Here is a 22,151-nt window from a genome sequence, read left to right on the forward strand (position 1 = left end):
ATCATTCATTATATACACACTGCACTCATATACACACTGCACTCATATACACACACTGCACTCATATACACACACTGCACTGCATTCATTATACACACTCATATACACACTGCACTCATACACACACTGCATACACACTGCACTCATACACACACTGCACTGCATTCATACACACACTGCATTCATACACACACACACACACACACTGCACTCATATACACACACTGCACTCATATACACACACTGCACTCATACATACACACTGCATTCATACATACACACTGCATTCATACACACACTGCACTGCATTCATTATACACACACTGCACTCATATACACACACTGCACTCCATTCATTATATACACACTGCACTCATACACACTGCATACACACACACTGCATTCATATACACACTGCATTCATTATATACACACGCTGTAAATAAATATTCAGTTAATATAATTTTTTTAGGATCTAATTTTATTTAGAAATTTACCAGTAGCTGCTTCATTTCCCACCCTAGTCTGAGTTAACACCGCAGACAGACAAATGTGTGAATAAGTCCTTTTGTTATGGATTAAGCAAACATAGCTGCATTTACTTGCAATAATTTATCTGCATTGCTGCATTTAAACAATGCAGAAACCACATATGATGTATACATCCATGAGCCTACCACTAGATGGCAGTAGAAATATAACATTCTACCTTGGGTTTCCCCAAACCCTTTTTATACAAAATCACACAGAGTGAAAGAAATACTTTCAAGGCACACCCCAATCTTTTTTCTTTATTAACAGCTTATAAATATTACCTTTATGGAATGGGCAATACTAATATATCCAAGCTATGATAGAGAGGTACTAAATAGCCGAGCAGGGAATCTAGAGAAAAACATCAAATAGGGGAGGTAGGGAAAAACACTTACATGGGAGGTGAGTATTAGGGGAACACTAAAAAAAAAAAAAAGAGTATGGGACACACATAAGGTAAAGGGGGGGGGGGGGACAAAGGGTAGAGATACAAAGATATTAAGATGAGGGGTAATATGAGAAATACAGAAAATGGGAGGAGCTTTGGAAAAGTACACAAATAGTCAGTGAGGAGAGATACTAAAATTGAGAAAAGGGTATTCTGGACTGACATTTAAAGAGAAACGAGGGGTTGTTAAGAGGAGACACTAGAAAGATCAGTAGAAGAGATACTTATATAGAGAGAATGGGTATTAGAGAGAGACTAAAGAGAGCATTAATTAAAGATGCTGAAATACGAGGGGATATTATTATTATTATTATTATTATTATTATTATGTTATTTATATAGCGCCATCAAATTCTGCAGCGCTTTACAATGGGTGGACGAACAGACATGTAGTTGTAACCAGACAAGTTGGACACACAGGAACAGAGGGGTTGAGGGCCCTGTTCAATGAGCTTACATGCTAGAGGGAGTGGGGTAAAATGACACAAAAAGGTAAGGATAGTATTAGACTAGTGACAGTTACAGAAGAGGAATCAGTTGGGAGCTCTTAACAGTTTAATTGATACGCTTTTATGAAGAAGTGGGTTTTTAACGATTTTTTGAAGGAGTGGAGACTGGGTGAGCATCTAAAGGAGGAGGGAAGCGAGTTCCATAGGAACAATGCAGCCCTCGAGAAATCTTGAAGGCTAGCATCAGAGGTGGGAGTATGGACAGAAGATAGACGTAAGTCTTCAGCAGATCGTAAGGGCCTAGACGGGACATACTTGTGGATAAGGGAGGATAGATAGGTGGGAGCAGCATTATGTAGCGATTTGAAAGCAAGAACCAGAATTTTAAATTGAGCTCTATATTTTATAGGAAGCCAATGTAGGGACTGACAGAAGGGTGAGGCATGGGAGGTCCAGGCGGACAGGAAGATTAGGAAGAGGGGTTACTATAGAGGGGAAATTAGACATTCTGGAAATCATTCTGTATACTAAATGTCTCATTAGAAAAAAAAAGTCACTATGAAGAAAACAAACCATAGAGTGTGCTATTTTTTTTTTTACTTATATTAATATGTATACGTATCATGATTTAAATATTAATAAGTATACCGTAATTTATTTGAAACTATCTGAATACATGTTGCTTATCCATTAACTACTGTTGTACTTTACATTGTATTGACTTTTAACCAGTAATTAGATAATTTTCATTCTTACATCACTTTTATAAAAAGCAAAAGAAGTTTAAGTAAAATAAAAAAATATTGTGAAAGTGAGGTATAAGAGGAGCTGTATTCAAATTTGAGACTGTTATCTAATTTTGGTAGCTTCACCGTATTTAATCATATGCTTTCCTTTAAAGCAAGAGACTAACCCATGTATTATTATTGCCATTTATTCTGCAGCACTTTACAATATTGTGGAAGGGGGGAATTTAACAATAAGTGAGACAATTACAAAATGTTAAAGAACAATAGGTTGATGAGGACCCTGCTCAAAAGAGCTTACAATCTTGTGCATGTACTCACATGTGGCAGTTCTGGCTAGATTCACTCAGTTCTAACTCACAAAAGGTCATTCAATGACATTGTCCTGAGGATCACATGATTGACTCATTGTTACAGCTATACCTAAAAAACATCATGGGCCATAAAAATGAAGCACAGAAAAATAGCTTCTTCTCGTATGTGACCAGCCCTTTCTCTTTGTTGTAAAAACTCTAAACATTATACAATTTACAATTACAACACAGGATAATTAGGGTTGTTGTAAAAAGGGGTCTAGAGGTCTAGAGTAGCCACACAAATGATCTAGAAATTCATGTAACTGAGCAAAATTTTCTCCTTTGTCTAATTTGTCCAATGTATATAATGAGCACTTGTTGCTCGCTGTTTGTTGTATCTCGGGAGCAATCATCATTACAAGTTGCCTGTTCTATGCAAGTAAAGGTAAGGAAATATGAGATGTGATTTCCTGATAATAATTTGACATTTAAATCAATTTACATTTGGCAACTCTTTGTTTAATTATAAACATTCAGAGCTGATTTAAAGTGTGACCTTAATTAAAAAAAAGAAATCTATAATTTTATAATATAAAGGTAATAGATTTTAAAAACACAATGAATTGTATAAGCACTTGAGATTTGTAGAACTTGAATCTTGACATTAATTATTTTAATGAACATAAATGTAAAATATTTATTTTTCTGTAATTTTGTGTCATACAGTAACAGCAGATTTCTAAGGCACTATAGTTTAGAACACTCTAATTACTTAAAATAGACTTATACATCATGTAAAATATGTGAATGATCTAATCATTGTATATTTTTTACTTGCAGTATTTTTCATATATTTGTGATACATGCTTATTAAACTAAGAACTACTTATAGTTGGAAAGTATATAATAGTTTAGGACAGGGATAAATAATGACGAGCATTTAGAAGCTTTGTAAGCGTGGTGCAGAAGATATATTATAGAGTTACTCAACAAGAAAATAGTTTTTTAATAATGCCGCCTTTGGACGCCAGCTGCTGTAATGCTGTGCCTGCTGGTCAATATGCACAAAATTGACATTAGCCAACCCATAACTTTTGTTCTGAGATAGCTATTGATGCCCCAATGGCACTGCTGGAGGAGGAGTTACACTGCTGGCAGCAAAAGTAGTCATGGTGCTTGGAGTAACAGTTTAAAGTGTTACTCCAAGCATTATAGCAACTACAACCTGCTCTGGTGGTTATGATATGATGGATACCCCAGCCCTGTTTTCCAGTCATAGGATAAACTGTTATGCAATGGTTTGCCCTCTTACCTGGTTCATTGGGCGACATGAATTCTTCCTGCTATATTGACATGTACCCAATTTCTGCAGTGCTGACTGCTCTCAGCCAATGAATGCAATTATATGCATAGAAATATGCTCAAAACTGCTTTTAGCCAGCCCAGAACACCTGTTTGGGGATAGCTGATGACACCCCAATAATGCTGCAGGAATTGGAGTTACATCTCCAAAAACCAGCATTTTCATAAAGCACTGGTTTTTGTTATAGCAATTCTTTGTGAGGTGGTCTACATCCTTCAAACCTTAAAAAAAAAAATAGCATAAAACTTACCTCCCTTCCATTGCTGAGTCCAAGTTCTCCCTGTTGCCCGATCCCCTTTGCCTGACATCACTCTTCTCGCTGAAGGGGGAGGTCAGGGAGGACAAACTGAGGGGAGGACAAGGATACCATGTAGGGGAGGCGTGCTGCCATTGGCTGCCAGACAACAGCATGCTGTATGTGCTGGAGCTAGATGCTAATTTTGCCAGATTCGACACTAGGCAGCCCAGAACTTAGCTAAGGGGTTAACCTCTGTATGTGCAATGGTAAATAGCGAAACACTGCATACATAGACTCCATGAACCATGACCCTTTTCAGTCACTAAAGTGGTCATGGTGGTTGGAGTGACCCTACGAACTCTATGTGTAGAGTTTGAAAGATACAGTGCTGCACCTGCAGATTCATTTCTTGGCCCTCTTCAGGGACGAGAGGGATATCATTGCTAGTGCAAAAAAAATTATTTATGGGGTCGGGGCCTGTGGCTGAGGCGGATGGCGGTCTGTGTTTGCCGCGTGTGTATGCATCTAGGGCTTACCTGGTGTGTTCCCAAGGTTTAAGAGGGTCACAAGGCTCACTAGGTTTAGGAGGAAATGGCAAGCAGAAAGACTTGAGCGAACCTGGGGGAACCCCGCCAACCCTGGCTACCGCTCTGATAACACATCAATAGCAGCACAGACATCAACAGCTACTAAATCTTACTGGCAGAAATATGCAGCTGAAACAGTGGATTATGGACACCAGGCAAGGTTATGATGTATGCCACCTCAACACTGAGTCCCTCTATATTGGAAATCGCGGTTGAAGGAGGGAGTGCAGATCTCCGTTTATTAGTAGCACAGTTACCTTCTAAGGCTGACATTGCTGAAGCTGTATAAGCTTAAACAAAGTGTTGGAGAAAAGTTCAATTATTGTGAACAGAAGTACAACGAATAGGTGCTAGAGTGGCAGCTTTGGAGGAGGAAGGAGAAGCTTCAGCTGAACAGAGAGTAGCTATACAAGATCAAATTCAAACACACATAAAGAAAAATAGATGACTTAGACAGCAGGAGTAGGAGAAACAATCTCCGAGTGCGAGGTTTGCCTGAACAGGATCATGGGGATAAGGAAAACATCACCCAACACTTAATAAATTATTCAATCAGATATTGAATAGCGGTGAATAAAAAATAATTACATTTGATGGTGCTCATAAAGCACTCCAACCAAGAACACTCCCTCAGAATAAACTAAGGGATGTAATATGTAAAATTCATGATTTTGCCCTGAAAGAGGAGATTTTACATAAGGCTTGACAATTACAAGAGATATCTTTTGACAGCCACTCAGTGATTATTTATCAAGATTTATCACAAGCTACCTTATATGCAAGAAGAGCACTACACCCGGTCACAAACATTTTGAATGACCGCAACATCAGATTTAAATTGAACTTCCCTTTTGCTTTGACTGTGTCTTATCAAGGAAAATTATTGTCCATTTCATCTTCTGCAGACGTCCGGCAATTTCAAAATTCCTACAGAGGAAGTGGAAGATTGGTCCAGCCTTTCACTTGAACCATTAAAGCAAATATGGCAGAAACCAAAATGGCTAACAAATGTAGAAGGCAACCCTCCTCGAATAAAGACACCTCACTTACACCCAGTGACAAAACCTCTTAATGCTACAAACCTAAGATGATTATAATTTATGGCTATTTAATATGTACTTGAGCTGATTATAATAACTGAGTTGCTTGGCATACTATGTTAAATACTGTTGATGATGTACTTTATTTTAATGCCTTAAATATCAAGCTATTTTAGGGATTAAGATATTCTTTTTTCTTCGCTTAAATTTTATTATAAATTGTATATATTCTTAATTTCAAGTACCACTTATAATATTGATATCAAGTTCCACTTATAATATTAATATCATTATATATGCCCTGGTAATCCAGAAGCTGCATTTCCGTCTTTGTTTTCCCCAAGAGAGATGCATATTTCCACTTGTGGTCACAATAGGTGTGATCAAAGGTACAGCACTATCTCTTGCTACATAACACGTATAATAATATGGCTTAGTGTAAATAGATACATCATTTTGTCTATTTCTTTTTTCCTTACATTTTTTTATTTATTTTAATTTTTTTTTATTTATGTTGACTTTTTTTTTCCATTTTATAGTCTTGGAGGCAATTAAGTACAGACAGATGTGGAAAGATACAATTTGTAAAATATGTGGAGAGATATTTAAACTTGGCTACAATTTAGATGATCAAGCTTAACTCTTTGAATGTTAGGGGAATTAACAGCTCTGAAAAACGTACAATACTAGTACATGAACTTGGAAGAAGTCTTGCAGATGTTATTTTTTTTTTTCAAGAAACACTTGATAAGGAAGGCCTTACCCCTAAATTGTGCTCCAAGAAGATTGCATTAGCATATTACAGTAATTATCAAAAAAGTAAATCACGAGGAGTAGCTATATTACGGTATTTTCCTCTAGGATTGCTTTCACAGTAATAGATGTTAGAACCAACATACAAGGGAGGTATGTTTTTTTTCGGGGGGGATGGGGGGGAATTTGGAATACGTTATTTACATTTGCAAATCTCTATGCCCCTAATATTAATCACATTTCCTTTAATCAAACCTGTTTAAAAAAAAATTTGATTCCTTTGCTCGGGGTATAGGGGTGGTTAGGTGGAGGGATTGGAATATAATACTTGACAGAGGAGTTGATATTACTTTGTTGGGGAGAGACTCATTGGGATACCAACAACAAATATTCCAAAAGATATTACATACATATCAGCTAGTTGATTGTTGGAGTACACTACATCCAACTGATAGAGATTATTCATTTTACTCACACACTGCTGATTGCTATACTAGATTGGACATGTTTTTTTAAGCTCACAGATACTTAAACTTACTTAAGAATGACATGGGATATGGAATACATACACTGGTCCACTTGGGGTAATAGGGAGAAATACTTGAAAACTTGGTTCCCTTGGGTTAAATACTGGGGGATATGATTGGTCTACATAAAAGAATGGGGGGGGGGGGGGGGGGAGGGGGAGGATAATTGAATTAAAACGGAAGGATGGGAAGAGTAAGGGAAAGAAGTGGAAAAGGAAAAAAAAGAATAATTAATGGTTTAGATGGTACAGTCTAGTATAATCCCATTTAGCACATATATAAAATGGGCTTGTAATCAGATAAATGTTTTCAGGTTAAGGAAATTAATTTTCCACATATGGAGTTAACATTTTTTTACTTTTATTCTTACTGTAAAATATATTTAATTGTATGATAGTATTCAATACACCATAATTGGGATACACAGGTCTTTGTATATTATATTGCTGATGTATTTATTTATATTATGCATTCATGTGTTTATTTTTTCTTTGTTTCTATCGATCTGTAAGATATGGTAAAACATATGTATTGGATATATATAGTATCTTGTTATTGATTATTGGTGATAAATATACCCTGATATGTAATGTTGAAAATCTGAATAAAAATCTAAATTAAACAAAAAAATATTTACGTGCTTAGAACATAAAATTTTGATACCTTTCTCCTAACTTCCTCTTTTTAGTTGATTTTTCATTTTGGAATTTTTCTTTCTAAAATCAAGTATTTTAGATAAAAATATTAAATTCTAACTATTTTCTTAAAATGTATTTTAATTACAGATGTCAATCATATTCTACGAAGAGGAAAACTTCCAGGGACTCAGCTATGAGTGTGGCAATGATTGTCCCAATCTAACGTCATACCTTAGTCGATGCAATTCCATACGTGTCCTTAACGGATGCTGGATGATATATCAACGTCTCAATTACATGGGATCTCAGTATTTCATAAAGAGAGGAGAATACTCAAATTTCCACGAATGGATCGGTTTCAACGGTGTTATCAAATCCTGTTTATCAATTCCACAAGTAAGCATCTTTTATTATTTTACTATGATTGTATAGTCTTAAGGGCAAAATAGTATGAATGATAGTTTATTTAACTGATAATGTGAAAATGTATTCTTCTTCCATGTAATTCACTCAGAAAAAGATGGATACCTTTAGTAGGATTCAAATTAATACATGGAATTCATTTCTACTGGATGATGAAAAACAACTGAGATTAGTTACAATTGTCAAGAACCACAATGTTTGTTAAAGGGGCATTCTCAAATGGCTCTCTTTGAAGAGCTATGTTACCTAGAGTGTCCCGGCGCCTTCCTATGATTTAAAGTGAAACTGTGTAGGAACCGTTCCTGATTTTGTTTTAAATTGGGGGATGATGCTGGGGCACTCTAAGCAATTTAAGGAACCATTTGCGTGTGTTCACCAGACATCAAAAGTAGTGACCAAAATTTTGGCAGAAAAATGTTGATCTGAAAAAAATCAGTCACATTTTGGTGATCTTTGCCTATAATTTCGCATTCAGTTTTCACTTTTCTACAATTTGATGTTTTTTAACTTGATTGTTTTAAAAAACAAAAACTTTTTTTATTTTCTTTATTTTTGCAGTGCATTGCAGAACTGGCTCGATCACTGTACTTACAGACATTGAACGATCACTGTACTTACAGACATTGGCGAAATGCATGCACAATACAAACAAAAATAGCAAAGGCCCAATATTTCAGTGAAAATTTGAACAATAACCTATCAAACCCAAGAAACTTCTGGGAAATCATAAATAGCATACAAACCCCCACAATTCACTCCCAACCACTCCCTGTCAAAATGGACAACCAAACACTGCAACACCCCCTAGATGTAGCAAATGCCTTCAATAATTATTTTGTTGGATGTGCTACCACCCTGGTTGCTAAGATCAGGCCCTGCCAAATCTTCAAAATCTTCATTTAGAGAAATTCAATTTGAGACCTGTGCCTGTTAGTGTCGTTAATAAACATCGTAATAATTTAAAAATGAACCAGTGTGGACCAGATCAAATCCCAGCAATGTTGCTGAAGCTCACTATCCTTACCAAAATTTTGGAAGACTGCAAAAGTTGTACATATCCATAAAAGTGATGACAATACTTTAGTATCTAACTATCGCCCGATATCATTGCTCCCTGTATTGTCAAAAATATTGGAAAAATGCATCCACACGCAACTATGTGAATATTATCAACAATCAAATTATCTGACCCCTGATCAATCAGGCTTTCATCCAAATCCCTCAACTTCGACTGACCTCTTAAAAGTTTGCAATGACATCCAAATTGGCATGGAACAAGGAGACTTAATTAGAGCTATTTTCCTTGATTTTGCCAAGGCCTTTGACACAGTAGACCATGGCATTCTTTTGCAAAAACTTAAAAACTCAGGCATTGGTGATCGTCCGCTAACCTGGTTTCAATCATATGTTTCAGACTGATTGCAATATGTGGCCATTTCTGGTAGCGCTTCCCTCCCTCTTCCAGTCAAGTGTGGTGTTCCCCAAGGCTCCATACTCGGGCCCCCTGCTATTCACATTATTTATAAATGATAAGACTAATGTCTGCAAATCCTCAACTGTACACATTTATGCAGATGACACTCTAATCTACGCTAGTAAACCCAAGCTACCAAAGCTTGAGGCTGTGCTCCAAAACCAATTCACAGAGGTAGAAAAGTGGATAGCGGATAACAAACTCGTCCTAAACACTGACAAAACTGTTACAATGATCTATGGAACTGTACCTAAATTACGTAAACTACAAAATCAACAACTGTGTATCAGAACAAATTCAAATAGCACACTGACAGCAGTCTGCTCTTTTAAATATCTAGGTGTGTTGCTAGACCCCAATCTATCTATTTGCCTTCACATTGAAAAAAATCTCTTCAAAACTTTACCCAAAACTAGGTGCCGGGTACAGAAACAAATCCTGCCTAAGTCCTACAGTATGGAAACAGATAGTGCAACAAATGCTAATGCCAGTCATTGATTACGGGGATGTAGTGTATGCACCGCAAACCCCCCTTAATAAACTTAATACGTTATATAATTCGTTCTGCCACTTTGTACTAGATGTAATTACTTTACCCACCACTGTGACATGTTAAAAGAGCTAAACTGGCTGTCGCTGGAATCCCGACGCACTCTTCATCTTTCCAGCCTCGTGCAGAAGAGCATTTCTGGGAAGCTCCCACCCTACCTGTGTAGAATGCTCTCCCCGGCTGTTCCCACATCCTGTAACCTCCGATCCAGTACTAGCATGATATTTAGCATAACGCAATACAAAAATAAAGTGGCTCGATCCTCCTTTTCCTACAGAGCACCGCAATTATGGAATAACCTCAGGGACACAGTCAAATCTTCATTCAATCTAAAATCTTTTAAGAGATCTATGGCAATATACCTCAGCACAGAATGCACCTGTCATGGTTGAATATATTTATTACCTGTTATGTATTACATTTATATATGTGTGTAATATAGTTTTATATTGTATTTTTGTAAATTGTATCCTATTGTAACAATGCAATGTTTTGTTGACAAAGACCCAGGACATACTTGAAAACGAGAGAAATCTCAATGTATCCATCCTGGTAAAATACTTTTTAAAATAAATAAATAAATAAATATCCAGGTTGTAAGCAGGGACTGTAGAGCAATTAGCCGATTCCTAATGAGGGTAAGTCTCAATCTCCATCACGGCCAGTTGCCTCTATGGCGTTCTTTCACTGTGCCCAGGCATCCAGGCAGCACAAGACTTTCCTCCACAGGTAGGCATCTTGACTCACAGCTAGGGCTCCTGCACAGCAACTGCAGGTCCTGTGCATCTGGTGATATGAGGGGCAGGCCTCCACTACTGTGTGTTTTTCGGCGATAACACCCAACCTCACTTCCTGGCACAGGCACGTTACCGCAAGTGTGGGAGGTAGAGTAGTGAGGCACTGACAGTCACCGCCTCAGTGGCTTCTTGCACTGTCTCCTCCGCAGTACCCATCCAGGAAGACGTGGGATCGACCCACTCAAGCTGTGTCGACCTTTACGCGTCGGATCTCAAAGGCCACGGATCGGCTCGCAGGAGTAGAGGTGAGTCCCCTTTCATAAAGCTTGGCCCAGATAGTTGCGCAGATGCGGTCAAAGTTTAAGAGGTTTAGGTCCTCGAACAGGACAGGTAGCTTATATTGAGCAGGGTACTCATCAGGGTGAGAAGCAGGATTCGTGCTTAAAATTCGGCTAGTAATGTTGAGTTTCAGACTTACCCCTGAAGGAGCCGAGGAGCTCCAGCACCATGCGACCATCCTTGTCGGCTGTCAGGCCCCGCCCCCTTAACTTGATTGTTTTAACTTCTTAAATACCCATGATGTATTTTGTCATCACAGTCTAATGAATATCAGGAATATAATACTGCACATTTCATTAGGAAAAAGCTCAACATAATGTGATATTAATATTATACAAATATATTTGGTGCCAATACAAAACACTGTCTGGAAATCTATTCATAAACAGGACTTTACATGTGACAAAAAGTCACGCATTTAGAGTGGAAGAAAGGAGATTTAGTCTAAGGCAAAGGAAAGTTTTTTTTATATAACATTAAGAACAATAAGGATGTGGAATTCTCTGCCTGAAGAGGTGGCTTTTATGAGAGTCTATACAGATGTTTAAATTTGATACATACTTGCAAAAATATAATATACAGGGATATCATTTGTAATTAGTGGGGTAATAGATTCTTGATCCAAGGGGATATCTGACAGCCATTCTGGGGTCAAGAAGGATTTTTATTCTTGTTTGTTGCAAAATCGGAAGGGCTTTAGTTTGAGTTATTGACTTCTTTTGGATCAACAGCAAAAACAAATGGGAAAAAGACTGAACTTGATAGATGCATGTCTCTTTCCAACTATGTAACTATGTATTATTTTCTCATTTTATTCATTGCAGTACAAAGGGTCTTATAGACTGAGACTATATGAAAGGAATAACTTTGGAGGGAAAATGCTGGAAGCGATGAATGACTGCCCCTCGGTAATTGAGTGCTTTAAGCACAATGATATTCAGTCCTGTTATGTGTTTGATGGCTATTGGGTTTTCTATGAACTGCCCTATTACAGAGGACGCCAATACTACTTGAGACCAGGAGAATACAGAAGATTCACTGATTGGGATGCCATGAATGCCAGGGTTGGATCTTTCAAACAAATTACTGAGTTTTCTTAGAAAACCCCAATCCACAATAAAGTGCTCTACAAAAAGTGCTCTTTGATTGGCTTTTTTTTTCTATAGTGAATAAATGGGCATCTGATCTGTTCACATAATCAGGATGTTAACATTATTTAATGAGATGTTCCAGGAGTTTAAGATACCTCTCTTTTGAATTCATAGTACAGATAACACAAAATACATAATTCATGAAAATAAACTTCACATCAATATTACATCTCCTTCTGCTAATACAGTAGGCATTAGCTCCGCCGCCCTCCAATATCCATAGCCTCTTACTCTGGTCTTTGAGGATAGTTTGGAACCTGTAAACTTCTGATCACTAGAAGTCACATAGCAACGTCGCGGCACAGGATTGGCCGGATGACGTAGATCAGGGGGCGGGTCTCTACCCCTTAAATACACGGCGGGCTCATTTGGAGATTACTGCTCTTGATAAAGGCGCAACATAGCGCCGAAATGCGCGTCAAGCAAAAGACGCTGCATTTAGGTTTTTTATTTTAATCTCACAGGGGTCTTTATGGGATTTCTCTTAGATCTATAGTTTAGGTTGAATATAGGCATTTATTAGGTGACTACTATGTTTCCTACCAAGCTTAGTAAGTAGGGCTCTCAGGCCATTATCTACTAAACAGTGGGCAGTGTGGGGCTAATGGTGTAGCACAGTGCTCAGGTATCCTACTGGAATATTGCATATTTATGAGTCCTGGTGGGAAATTTACTGTACTTTATACCCACTCAGGCTGCCTTTTGCTACCTTTAGATACTTTGTTGCACCTGTTACTACTTTAGAGTTTGAATTATATGCTAAAGGGGTGGAGAGAGTCATTTTTTTCGTTTCTCCTATACCTTACTTGTACTTTATACTGGCACATATTTTTTTCTGTATCTTATTTGGGTTTTTAGCAACTCCTAAGATTCGATAGGGAGCATTCATATATACACCTTATACACCTTTTTTTACCCACCTTTTTTAAGCCTTGGGTTCTATCCCTAGATACTGCAGTGTGCAGTTTTCAATTATCTTCTTTCTAGCCACTGTTTCCTCAAAAGTTGGCTGTCTTTTTGCAAGCCTATATACCTAGTCCATACCTATGCAACTTTGTACTACTTATTTAGATCGTTTGTCTATATTTATAACTTGACCTGATTCATATCATCATCATTACTACAGCTATAAGTGTAGCTTCAATATATGACAATAGCTGCTCCATCATTTAGATATTTGTCTATACATTTTATCTAAGACATATCAGGCAGGCTTAATAAGACCCCTATTGTTTGCAGCACTTGCACTTTTTTCACAGTTTATTTATATTTATTTATTTTTTTGTATCACTGGGTCACAGATTAGTATTAAGTGTCTTATATTCCTATATACTATTTTAGTGTTTAAACATTAAAGACTATTTTAACAATTTGTATCTTTATACCCTTATCTTTGAGGATATAAGGTAAAACCTTTTGCCGGTTTCTGAGAGTTAGCATCTGAGCAAGACTCTGGTCCTCTCTCTCACTATACCCGCTCTAAGTAATCTCTTCTCTATTCTCAATTTAACTGGGTTATGCCCATTTTTGCCCATCTAGTCCATCCTTGACTCTAGGATTAGTTTATCTTAACCCTCCTGTTATTTATTTTTATTATTTTGTCTATTAAATTCCATAGCTAGATAGGGTTGCCACTTTGTTTATATTTTTGTTTTAATTCTTCTTTGGTTTTGTTTCTTATAGCTGCTATTGCTCTTTACATCATGATGGTTTCATGGGGCGCTATAACTTATGTCACCTATGAATGTATAATACCATATAATTGTATGCTATGCGAATCTATGTGTCTAAGTGTGTGTCTAAGTATAAAATTCTCTCAACCACTTTTATTATTATTATGTTATTATTTATATAGTGCCAACAAATTCCACAGCATTTTACAGTGAGTGGACGAACAAACATGTAGTTGTAACCAGACAAGTTGGACACAGGAACAGAGGGGTTGAGGGCCCTGCTCAATGAGCTTACATGCTAGAGGGAGTGGAGTAAAGTAACACAAAAGGTAAGGATAGTATTAGACTAATGACAGAAATCAGTTGGGAGCTAGTAACAGTTTAAATGATACGCTTTTATGAAGAAGTGGGTTTTTAATTACTTTTTGAAAGAGTGAAGACTGGGTGAGCATCTAACGGAGGAGGGAAGTGAGTTCCACAGGAACAATGCAGCCCTCGAGAAGTCTTGAAGGCGAGCATCAGAGGTGGGAGTACGGACAGAAGATTGATGTAAGTCTTCAGCAGAGCTTAAGGGCCTAGACAGGACATACTTGTGTATTAGGGAGGATAGATAGGTGGGAGCAGCATTATGTAGAGATTGGAAAGCAAGAAAGCAGAGCGTAAGGGCCTAGACAGGACATACTTGTGAATTAGGGAGGATAGATAGGTGGGAGCAGCATTATGTAGAGATTGGAAAGCAAGAACCAGAATTTTAAATTGAGCCCTAGATCTTACAGGAAGCCAATGTAGGGACTGACAGAAGGGTGAGGCGTGGGCGGTGCGGGAGGACAGGAAGATGAGCCTGGCCGCCGCATTCATTATGGACTGTAACAGCGCAAGTTGGGAACACGTAAGACCACTGAGAAGCGGATTACAGTAGTCAAGGTGGGAAAGGACAGTGGAATTTACCAGCACCTTAGTTGCATCTGGCGTTAAGTAGGGTCGGATGTGCACAATGTTTTTGAGATGGAAGTGGCAGGATTTGGCGATAGACTGAACAAGAGGTGTGAAGGAGAGGTCGGAGTTAAAGAGAACACCTAGGTAGCGAGCCTGTGTGGTGGAGCTGATGTTGGCACCGTTGACTTGGAGGGAGACAGATACAGGAGGAAAGACCAGAATTCCAGTTTTGGTCAAGTTGAGTTTATGGAAGTGGGCAGCCATCCAGTTAGAAATAGCAGAGAGGCAGTCAGAGACTCTAGTCAAGAGGGACGGAGAGAGATCAGGAGAGGACAGATAGATTTGCGTGTTATCCACATAGAAATTATATTGGAAGCCAAAGGAGCTAATGAGTTTACCAAGGGAGGCAGTATAGATGAAGAACAATAGGGGACCAAGGACTGAAACTTGGGGGACACCAACAAAGAGGAGTTGGGGAGAAGAAGCAGAGCCAGAGAAAGAAACAATGAAAGAGCACTAGGAGAGGTAGGAGGAGCACCAGGAGAGAGCAATATCTTGTAGACTGATATTGCAGAGGATGAGAAGAAGCTGTTGATGATCAACAGTGTCAAAAGCCGCAGAAAGGTCAAGGAGAATTAGGATAGAGTAGTGACCACAAGATTTTGCAGCGAGTAGATCATTAGATATTTTGGTCAGTGCAGTTTCCACAGAGTGCTTAGCGCAGAAACCAGACTGAAGCGGGTCTAGCAGAGAGTTGGACTTGAGAAAGTCTGTCAATCTCGCATACACAACTCTTTCAAGGATCTTGGATGCAAAAGTCAGTAGCCAGATAGGACGGTAGTTGGACGGGGAGTTAGTCGTTTGGGTTCGCGGGAGGGTTTGGTTATAAGGGTATTGAAGTAATTTACTTTTGCAGAGGAAAGAGCTAAGCTGTATGAGCGCAGCATAAATATTTAGTGGAGAAAGTCAGATGCCCAGTGAGACTTTCTCCAACAGTGTTCAGCAGTTCTGGAGTATTTTTGGAGATATTGAGTCAGCTTGGTGTGCCAAGGTTGTTGGGGGTGCTTGCTGTGTTAAATGTAGGAGGTGCCATGATGTCTAGTTGAGAGGAGAGGGTGGAATTGTAGAATAAGGTTGCAGAGCTAGGACAGAGGAGGTTTGAGATAGGTAAAAGGAGAGTTTGGAGATTAGTGGAGAAATGTTCTAGGTCAAGACATTGGAGGTTTCTGTGAGATTGATGTTCAGACGGTGGTGTAGTTTGGGTCTTAGGCAGGGCAAGGATTTTTAGCCACCCTAGGCAAAGATCTATTTTGCCACCACCCCATGTCACTGACTCACTGACAGACACACACACACACTCACTAACTGACACACACACAGAAACTCACTGACAGATATACACTCACTAACAGACTGTCAGGGCTCCGCGGGCAGCGGTGAGGGGAGGCTGCAATCCGCTCGCAGCACTCACACTCGGTCCGTCGCTGCCCGCGGTCCCCCCTCCTCTTGCCGTTCAGCGTGCGGCGTCCTCTCCTCTTGACACGCCGCTCGCGTCCTCTCCTTCTCCTCCCCCCAGCGGCAGCATGTCTAATGCTGCACGCTGGGAGCCGGCACCCATATCAGTACGCCGGGGTGTTTGTTAATTCTGATTGGAAGTTATCCAATCAGAATTAAGGCTAGGATATTTATACTTACCTTTCCTGCCTCTCGGTGCCCTGTTGTGGTCTTTGCTTTATGTATTGATACTGAACATGTGCTTTCTGGTTACGTACTCTCTGGCTTGTTATACTGACTTTGTGACTTTCTCCTACCCTTTGACCTCGGCTTGTTTCTCGTTATTCTGTTTTCTGGTTCCCCTTACTTGGCTTATCTCCTGACTATTCTGTGTGTGCTTAGCCCGGCCACTCTAAGGTCCGGTACTGCACACTTTCTGTGTGTGTGTCTGTGTGTGTGTTAGCGTGTTGGGTTCCCCGAATCGTGACATTGACACATACACACTCACACACACACAGGCACTTACTGACAGACATACACTCACTGACAGACATACACACAAGCACACACTCACTGACATAAATACACTCACTCACTGACAGCAACACACATACACACACTTACTGACAGACATACACTCACTCACTGACAGACACACAAGCACACACTGACTGACAGATATACACTCACTCACTGACAAACACACACACACACACACCCACACACACCCACTCACTGAGAGACACACAGACACACACTCACTGACAGACATACACACTCACTCACTGACAGACATACACTCACTCACTGACAGACCCACACTGACATACATACACTCGCTCACTGACAGACACACACACTCACTGACAGACAGACACTGACAGACACACACACACACTCACTGACATATACTCACTGACATACACTCACTGAGAGACACACACAGACACACACTCACTGACAGACATACACACTCACTCACTGACAGACATACACTCACTCACTGACAGACACACACTGACATACATACATTCACTCACTGACAGACCCACCCACACTCACTGACAGACATACACTGACAGACACACACACTCACACACACACAGACACTCACTGACAGACATTCACTGACAGACACACAGACACTCACTGACATACATACATTCACTCACTGACAGTCACACACACACCACTCACTGACACACACACACACACACACATCAGATATCAGATTATAAAATGACACTATGGGTCTAATCTATTAGTCTCAAATTGGACTTGCTTGTTCTTTTTTAAGCCTGCAACCGGTGAGCATTGCCCGTGAGTATAACCCTTCTGCGGCCTGCTGCTTCAGTTGAGTGGGGAGAGGCGGCTGATCCTCAGTCTAGACATGAAGCCTGTGATTCTTGAGCTATGTTCCCCCCTCCACCCCCCCCCCCCGGCTGGCATGGATAACCCAGTCTCCACTGGTGACTTGCAGTGGTCTCTTCGCTACAACCTCCAGCCACCCAACAAAGTGGAGACACAGGCCTAATGACCTAAATTGCCATCCCACTGTGGCCTACGATCATCCCATACTTGCATGATTATCTGGATCAGCTACTTTGATTCCATCTGTAAAAAGTTTTTTTGTGCTGCTCCATACAAGGCACCAACTATCTCTCTATCGCCTTCTCTGCATTTTGATGGTAATTTCCAAGAATGCTGGGGATTCCTTAACCAAATAGAGTATCATTTTGAGGCCTCACCGAGATCGTTTCCCACATACAGAGCTAAAATTGGTTACCTGATGAATCAATTAAAAGGTAAAGCTTTAGCTTGGGCCAATCCATTATGGGAGAGTAATAAGAGTGTGGCACACAATTACCAGGAGTTTATTGCGGAATTTAAACTTACATTTGAACCATTAGGCAGGGAGGAAGACGCCTCTACTGCCCTGATGCAAATCAGACAAGGGAACCGGTCTATCTCGGAGTATGCCATAGAAATTCGTACCCTAGCTCCCGAGGTAGACTGGACTAATAGTGGGTTAATCTCTGCATTTAAAAAGAGACTATCTGAAACTATGCTAGATGAGATTGCCGCCAAAGACTTACCCAAAAAGCTTAATGAATTTATCACTTTTGTCATGAAAATTGATAATAGATTGAGAACCAGAGAAGCTACTAGAAACAAGACCAGACACATGAATATGCCTTTAGCACCCCACTTCTCCAAACCTATTGTCCCTGAATTTCCTGTACAGTCCGAACCCATGCAGTTGGGGGTCACTAGACTGTCGGAAGCAGAAAGACAATATAGGAGAAAAGAAGGCCTATGTCTATACTGCGGTAGAAAAGGACATATGAGAAACAATTGTCCCATACGTCCGGAAAACTACCGCACCTTAAGGGGACAGGTCTTAGGTGTAATGGAAACGTCCTCTGGAATGGAAAAAAATAGGTTTCTCCTTGATATTTATATTGCCTTTGAAAAGAAGAACTTTTCATGCAAAGCCCTGATGGATTCAGGTGCCGCTGGAAACTTCATCGACGTTCAATTTGTTAAAGGTAATACTATACCTATCAAGGAGAAACTATCACCCCTAGCTGTTGAAGCTATTGATGGGACACCACTCTCACAACCATTGATTACACACGAAACCTTACCCATTCATTTGTCCATCGGTGCCTTACATAAGGAAGAGATTACATTTCAGGCTATTGCATCCCCTTCCTGTCCGATCATATTAGGCTTTCCATGGCTTAACAAGCATAACCCTCATATTGGCTTGGCTAATGGGGAAATATTAGAATGGGGTAAGGATTGTTATGAAAGGTGTATATTGAATGTTGCCAAAAGAGTGGGCACTATTGGATTACCCACTAGTACACCTCAAAACCCGGAAATCCATATACAGTACCAAGACATTAAAGAAGTATTCAGCAAAACTCAGTCGAATACTCTACCTCCTCACAGACCTTATGACTGTTCCATTAATTTCCTACCCGGCGCTTTGCCACCTAAGGGAGCAGTCTATGCTTTGTCACCTCAGGAGAGCAGAGTAATGGAGGAATATATTAAGGATTCATTGAATAAAGGCCACATACAAAAATCATCCTCGCCTGCTGGGGCAGGATTCTTTTTTGTATCTAAAAAGGACGGTGAGTTGCGCCCATGTATCGATTACAGGGCATTGAACAAAACCACCATTAAGAACGCCTACCCCATTCCTCTTATTGCTGAATTATTTGATAGACTCCAAGGCGCTAAAGCATTTACTAAGCTTGATCTTAGAAGTGCTTACAATTTAGTGAGAATCAAGGAAAACCACGAGTGGAAGACTGCATTTAATACCAGAAGTGGACACTATGAATATCTAGTGATGCCATTCGGGTTGTGCAATGCTCCAGCGGTTTTCCAAGATTTCATAAATAATGTACTCAGGGATTACATTTACTTGTTTGTCTTCTGGATGATATCCTTATTTATTCTCCTGACATTCAGACTCACCACGATCACGTTAGACAAGTTCTGCAGACCTTGTTAAATAATCAACTTTATTGTAAATTAGAAAAATGCATATTTGACCAATCTGAAGTACAGTTTTTGGGATATAATATCTCTGCCTCGGTGTTTCAGATGGATCCTAAAAAGCTGGAATCGGTTCTACAATGGCCTTTACCCACTGGGTTGAAAGCCATTCAAAGGTTCATTGATTTTGCCAATTATTACAGAAGGTTTATAAAGGGATTTTCTTCAGTAATAGCCCCATCACCAATATGACACGCAAGGGGGTTAGCAGTACGATATGGTCTAAGGAGGCTATAGAAGCCTTTGAAACTCTCAAACAGCGGTTTGCCTCCGCCGACATATTGATACATCCTGACACTAGTAAACCTTTTATACTGGAAGTTGATGCATCAGAGACAGGGGTAGGGGCAGTTCTCTCCCAGAGGTAGAGCCAGGATACTCCATAGCATCATTGTGGTTACTTCTCTAGAAAGTTGTCTCCTGCCGAGCGCAATTATGATATGGGCAATAGGGAATTGTTGGCCATTATTCTAGCTCTCAAAGAGTGGCGATCACAAAAATCTGGCTTACATAGGAGATGCTAAACGATTGTCTTCTAGGAGGATTGCTTTGACAAATTTTGCTTAACCTCCTTGGAACCATATACCATCTATAGCTAACTTTAATAACATTTTCCAATATATTTAAACAATGGAGATGTTTTTTAATTTTAAGAATCTCTGTTCCTTTCTCGCTTTAATTTTCTTATTACTTATAGAACTGGTTCAAAAAATGTCAAGGCTGTCACCTTATCCAGACAGTTTGATACTGAGTCTATACAAGAGCAAGAAAGGTCCCATATCATTCCCCCTGAATGTATCATTGCTTCCACTATCCTTTCATTGTCCTCTCCGCTGCTTGGCTCCATCATGGAGGCTCAGTCTCAGGTGCCCTGCGGTAAAACCTCAGGACAAATTGTTAGTTCCAGGGTTAATATCATGAAGGTGTTTCACGACAATGTGTCTGCTGGTCACCCAGGTATTAATAAATCCACTTCTGCTATCATGAGGTCATTCTGGTGGGATTCCCTCAGGAAGGATGTTAAGGAGTATGTGCAGGCTTGTTCTGTTTGTGCGGTTTCCAAAGTACCTCATAAACTCCCTTGTGGCTTTTTACAACCTCTTCCCGTTCCTGAGGTCCCATGGTCCCACTTATCTATGGATTTAATTGTAGAACTTCCTAGTTCTAATGGTTATACCACTATTCTCATGGTTGTTGACCATTTTTCTAAAATGTCTCACTTCATCCCTCTCAAGAAATTACCGTCATCTCAATGACGGTAATGATCTTTATACGTGAGATTGTCCGTCTGCATGGCATTCCTCACAATATTGTATCTGATAGAGGTTCTCAGTTTGTATCCTGGTTTTGGAGGGCTTTCAATAAGCAATTGGGGATTGAATTGTCTTTTTCTTTTTTTTTATGTATTTTCTCTTTATTGAATTATTTGTCTTAAAACATTTTATACAAATATACATACAGTAAAACACTGATTCTATCAAGAATCAAACATAAAAATAATCATACATAATCATAGATGGATAACTTATTTATATTCTTATAGCTATTCATTACATTGCTTTATATCTACATTAACAGTTTACCTTTTATGTCAGCAGTATAGACATTCTTGTTTTACAAACATTATTTATCTTTTCTATGATTATACCACATTCATTCAGACTTCTACTTACATTTAAACATAGACTGGGTTAGCTCTTTATTCATAACATTTTTTTCTCCTTTCCTTTTCCTTCCCTCCCCCCCCCCTTTTTTCCCCCTTTTTCCCCCTTTATATTTCTTTTCTCTCTTCCTTTTCCTCTATCATTAACCTACTTTCTTTTTCTCCTAACCTTCTTTTTTTCTCTCTCCTTTTCTTCTCATAACAATTATATATATATTATTTACATTTAATTGGTATTATTTTTAACTTTCTATGTTATTAATATCTGCTATAAGGGTGTTATATAACTCTCTTGTTGATTTTTTTTTTTTTATAAGCATTATACCAGATTACTCCTTTTTCCATCTCCAATTGATTCAGAATTTGGCCCTTTAAATGATGCATATTTGGAATATCTATTTTTTTCCATGCTTTTGCAATCAGGAGCTTAGTGGCCATAAAACAGTGGGTAACTAGTATTTTTTTTTTTTCATCTAGTTTATTGTTATAAATGTGTAATAAGGCTGTTTCTGGTGTAAA

General features: G+C 39.1%; 1 protein-coding gene across 1 annotated transcript; it reads left to right on the forward strand.

Moving 5' to 3' along the window:
- Positions 1-2,408: 2,408 nt before the first annotated feature.
- Positions 2,409-12,276, forward strand: LOC134570818 (gamma-crystallin M2-like). Its single transcript, XM_063428797.1, has 3 exons — positions 2,409-2,918; positions 7,767-8,015; positions 11,967-12,276. The coding sequence occupies exons 1-3, from the start codon at positions 2,832-2,834 to the stop codon at positions 12,240-12,242; spliced, it is 612 nt and encodes a 203-aa protein (XP_063284867.1). The 5' UTR covers positions 2,409-2,831; the 3' UTR covers positions 12,243-12,276.
- Positions 12,277-22,151: the final 9,875 nt, after the last annotated feature.

Source organism: Pelobates fuscus, chromosome 8, assembly GCF_036172605.1.
Source record: "Pelobates fuscus isolate aPelFus1 chromosome 8, aPelFus1.pri, whole genome shotgun sequence".
In the NCBI taxonomy this organism is placed as follows: Eukaryota; Metazoa; Chordata; class Amphibia; order Anura; family Pelobatidae; genus Pelobates; species Pelobates fuscus.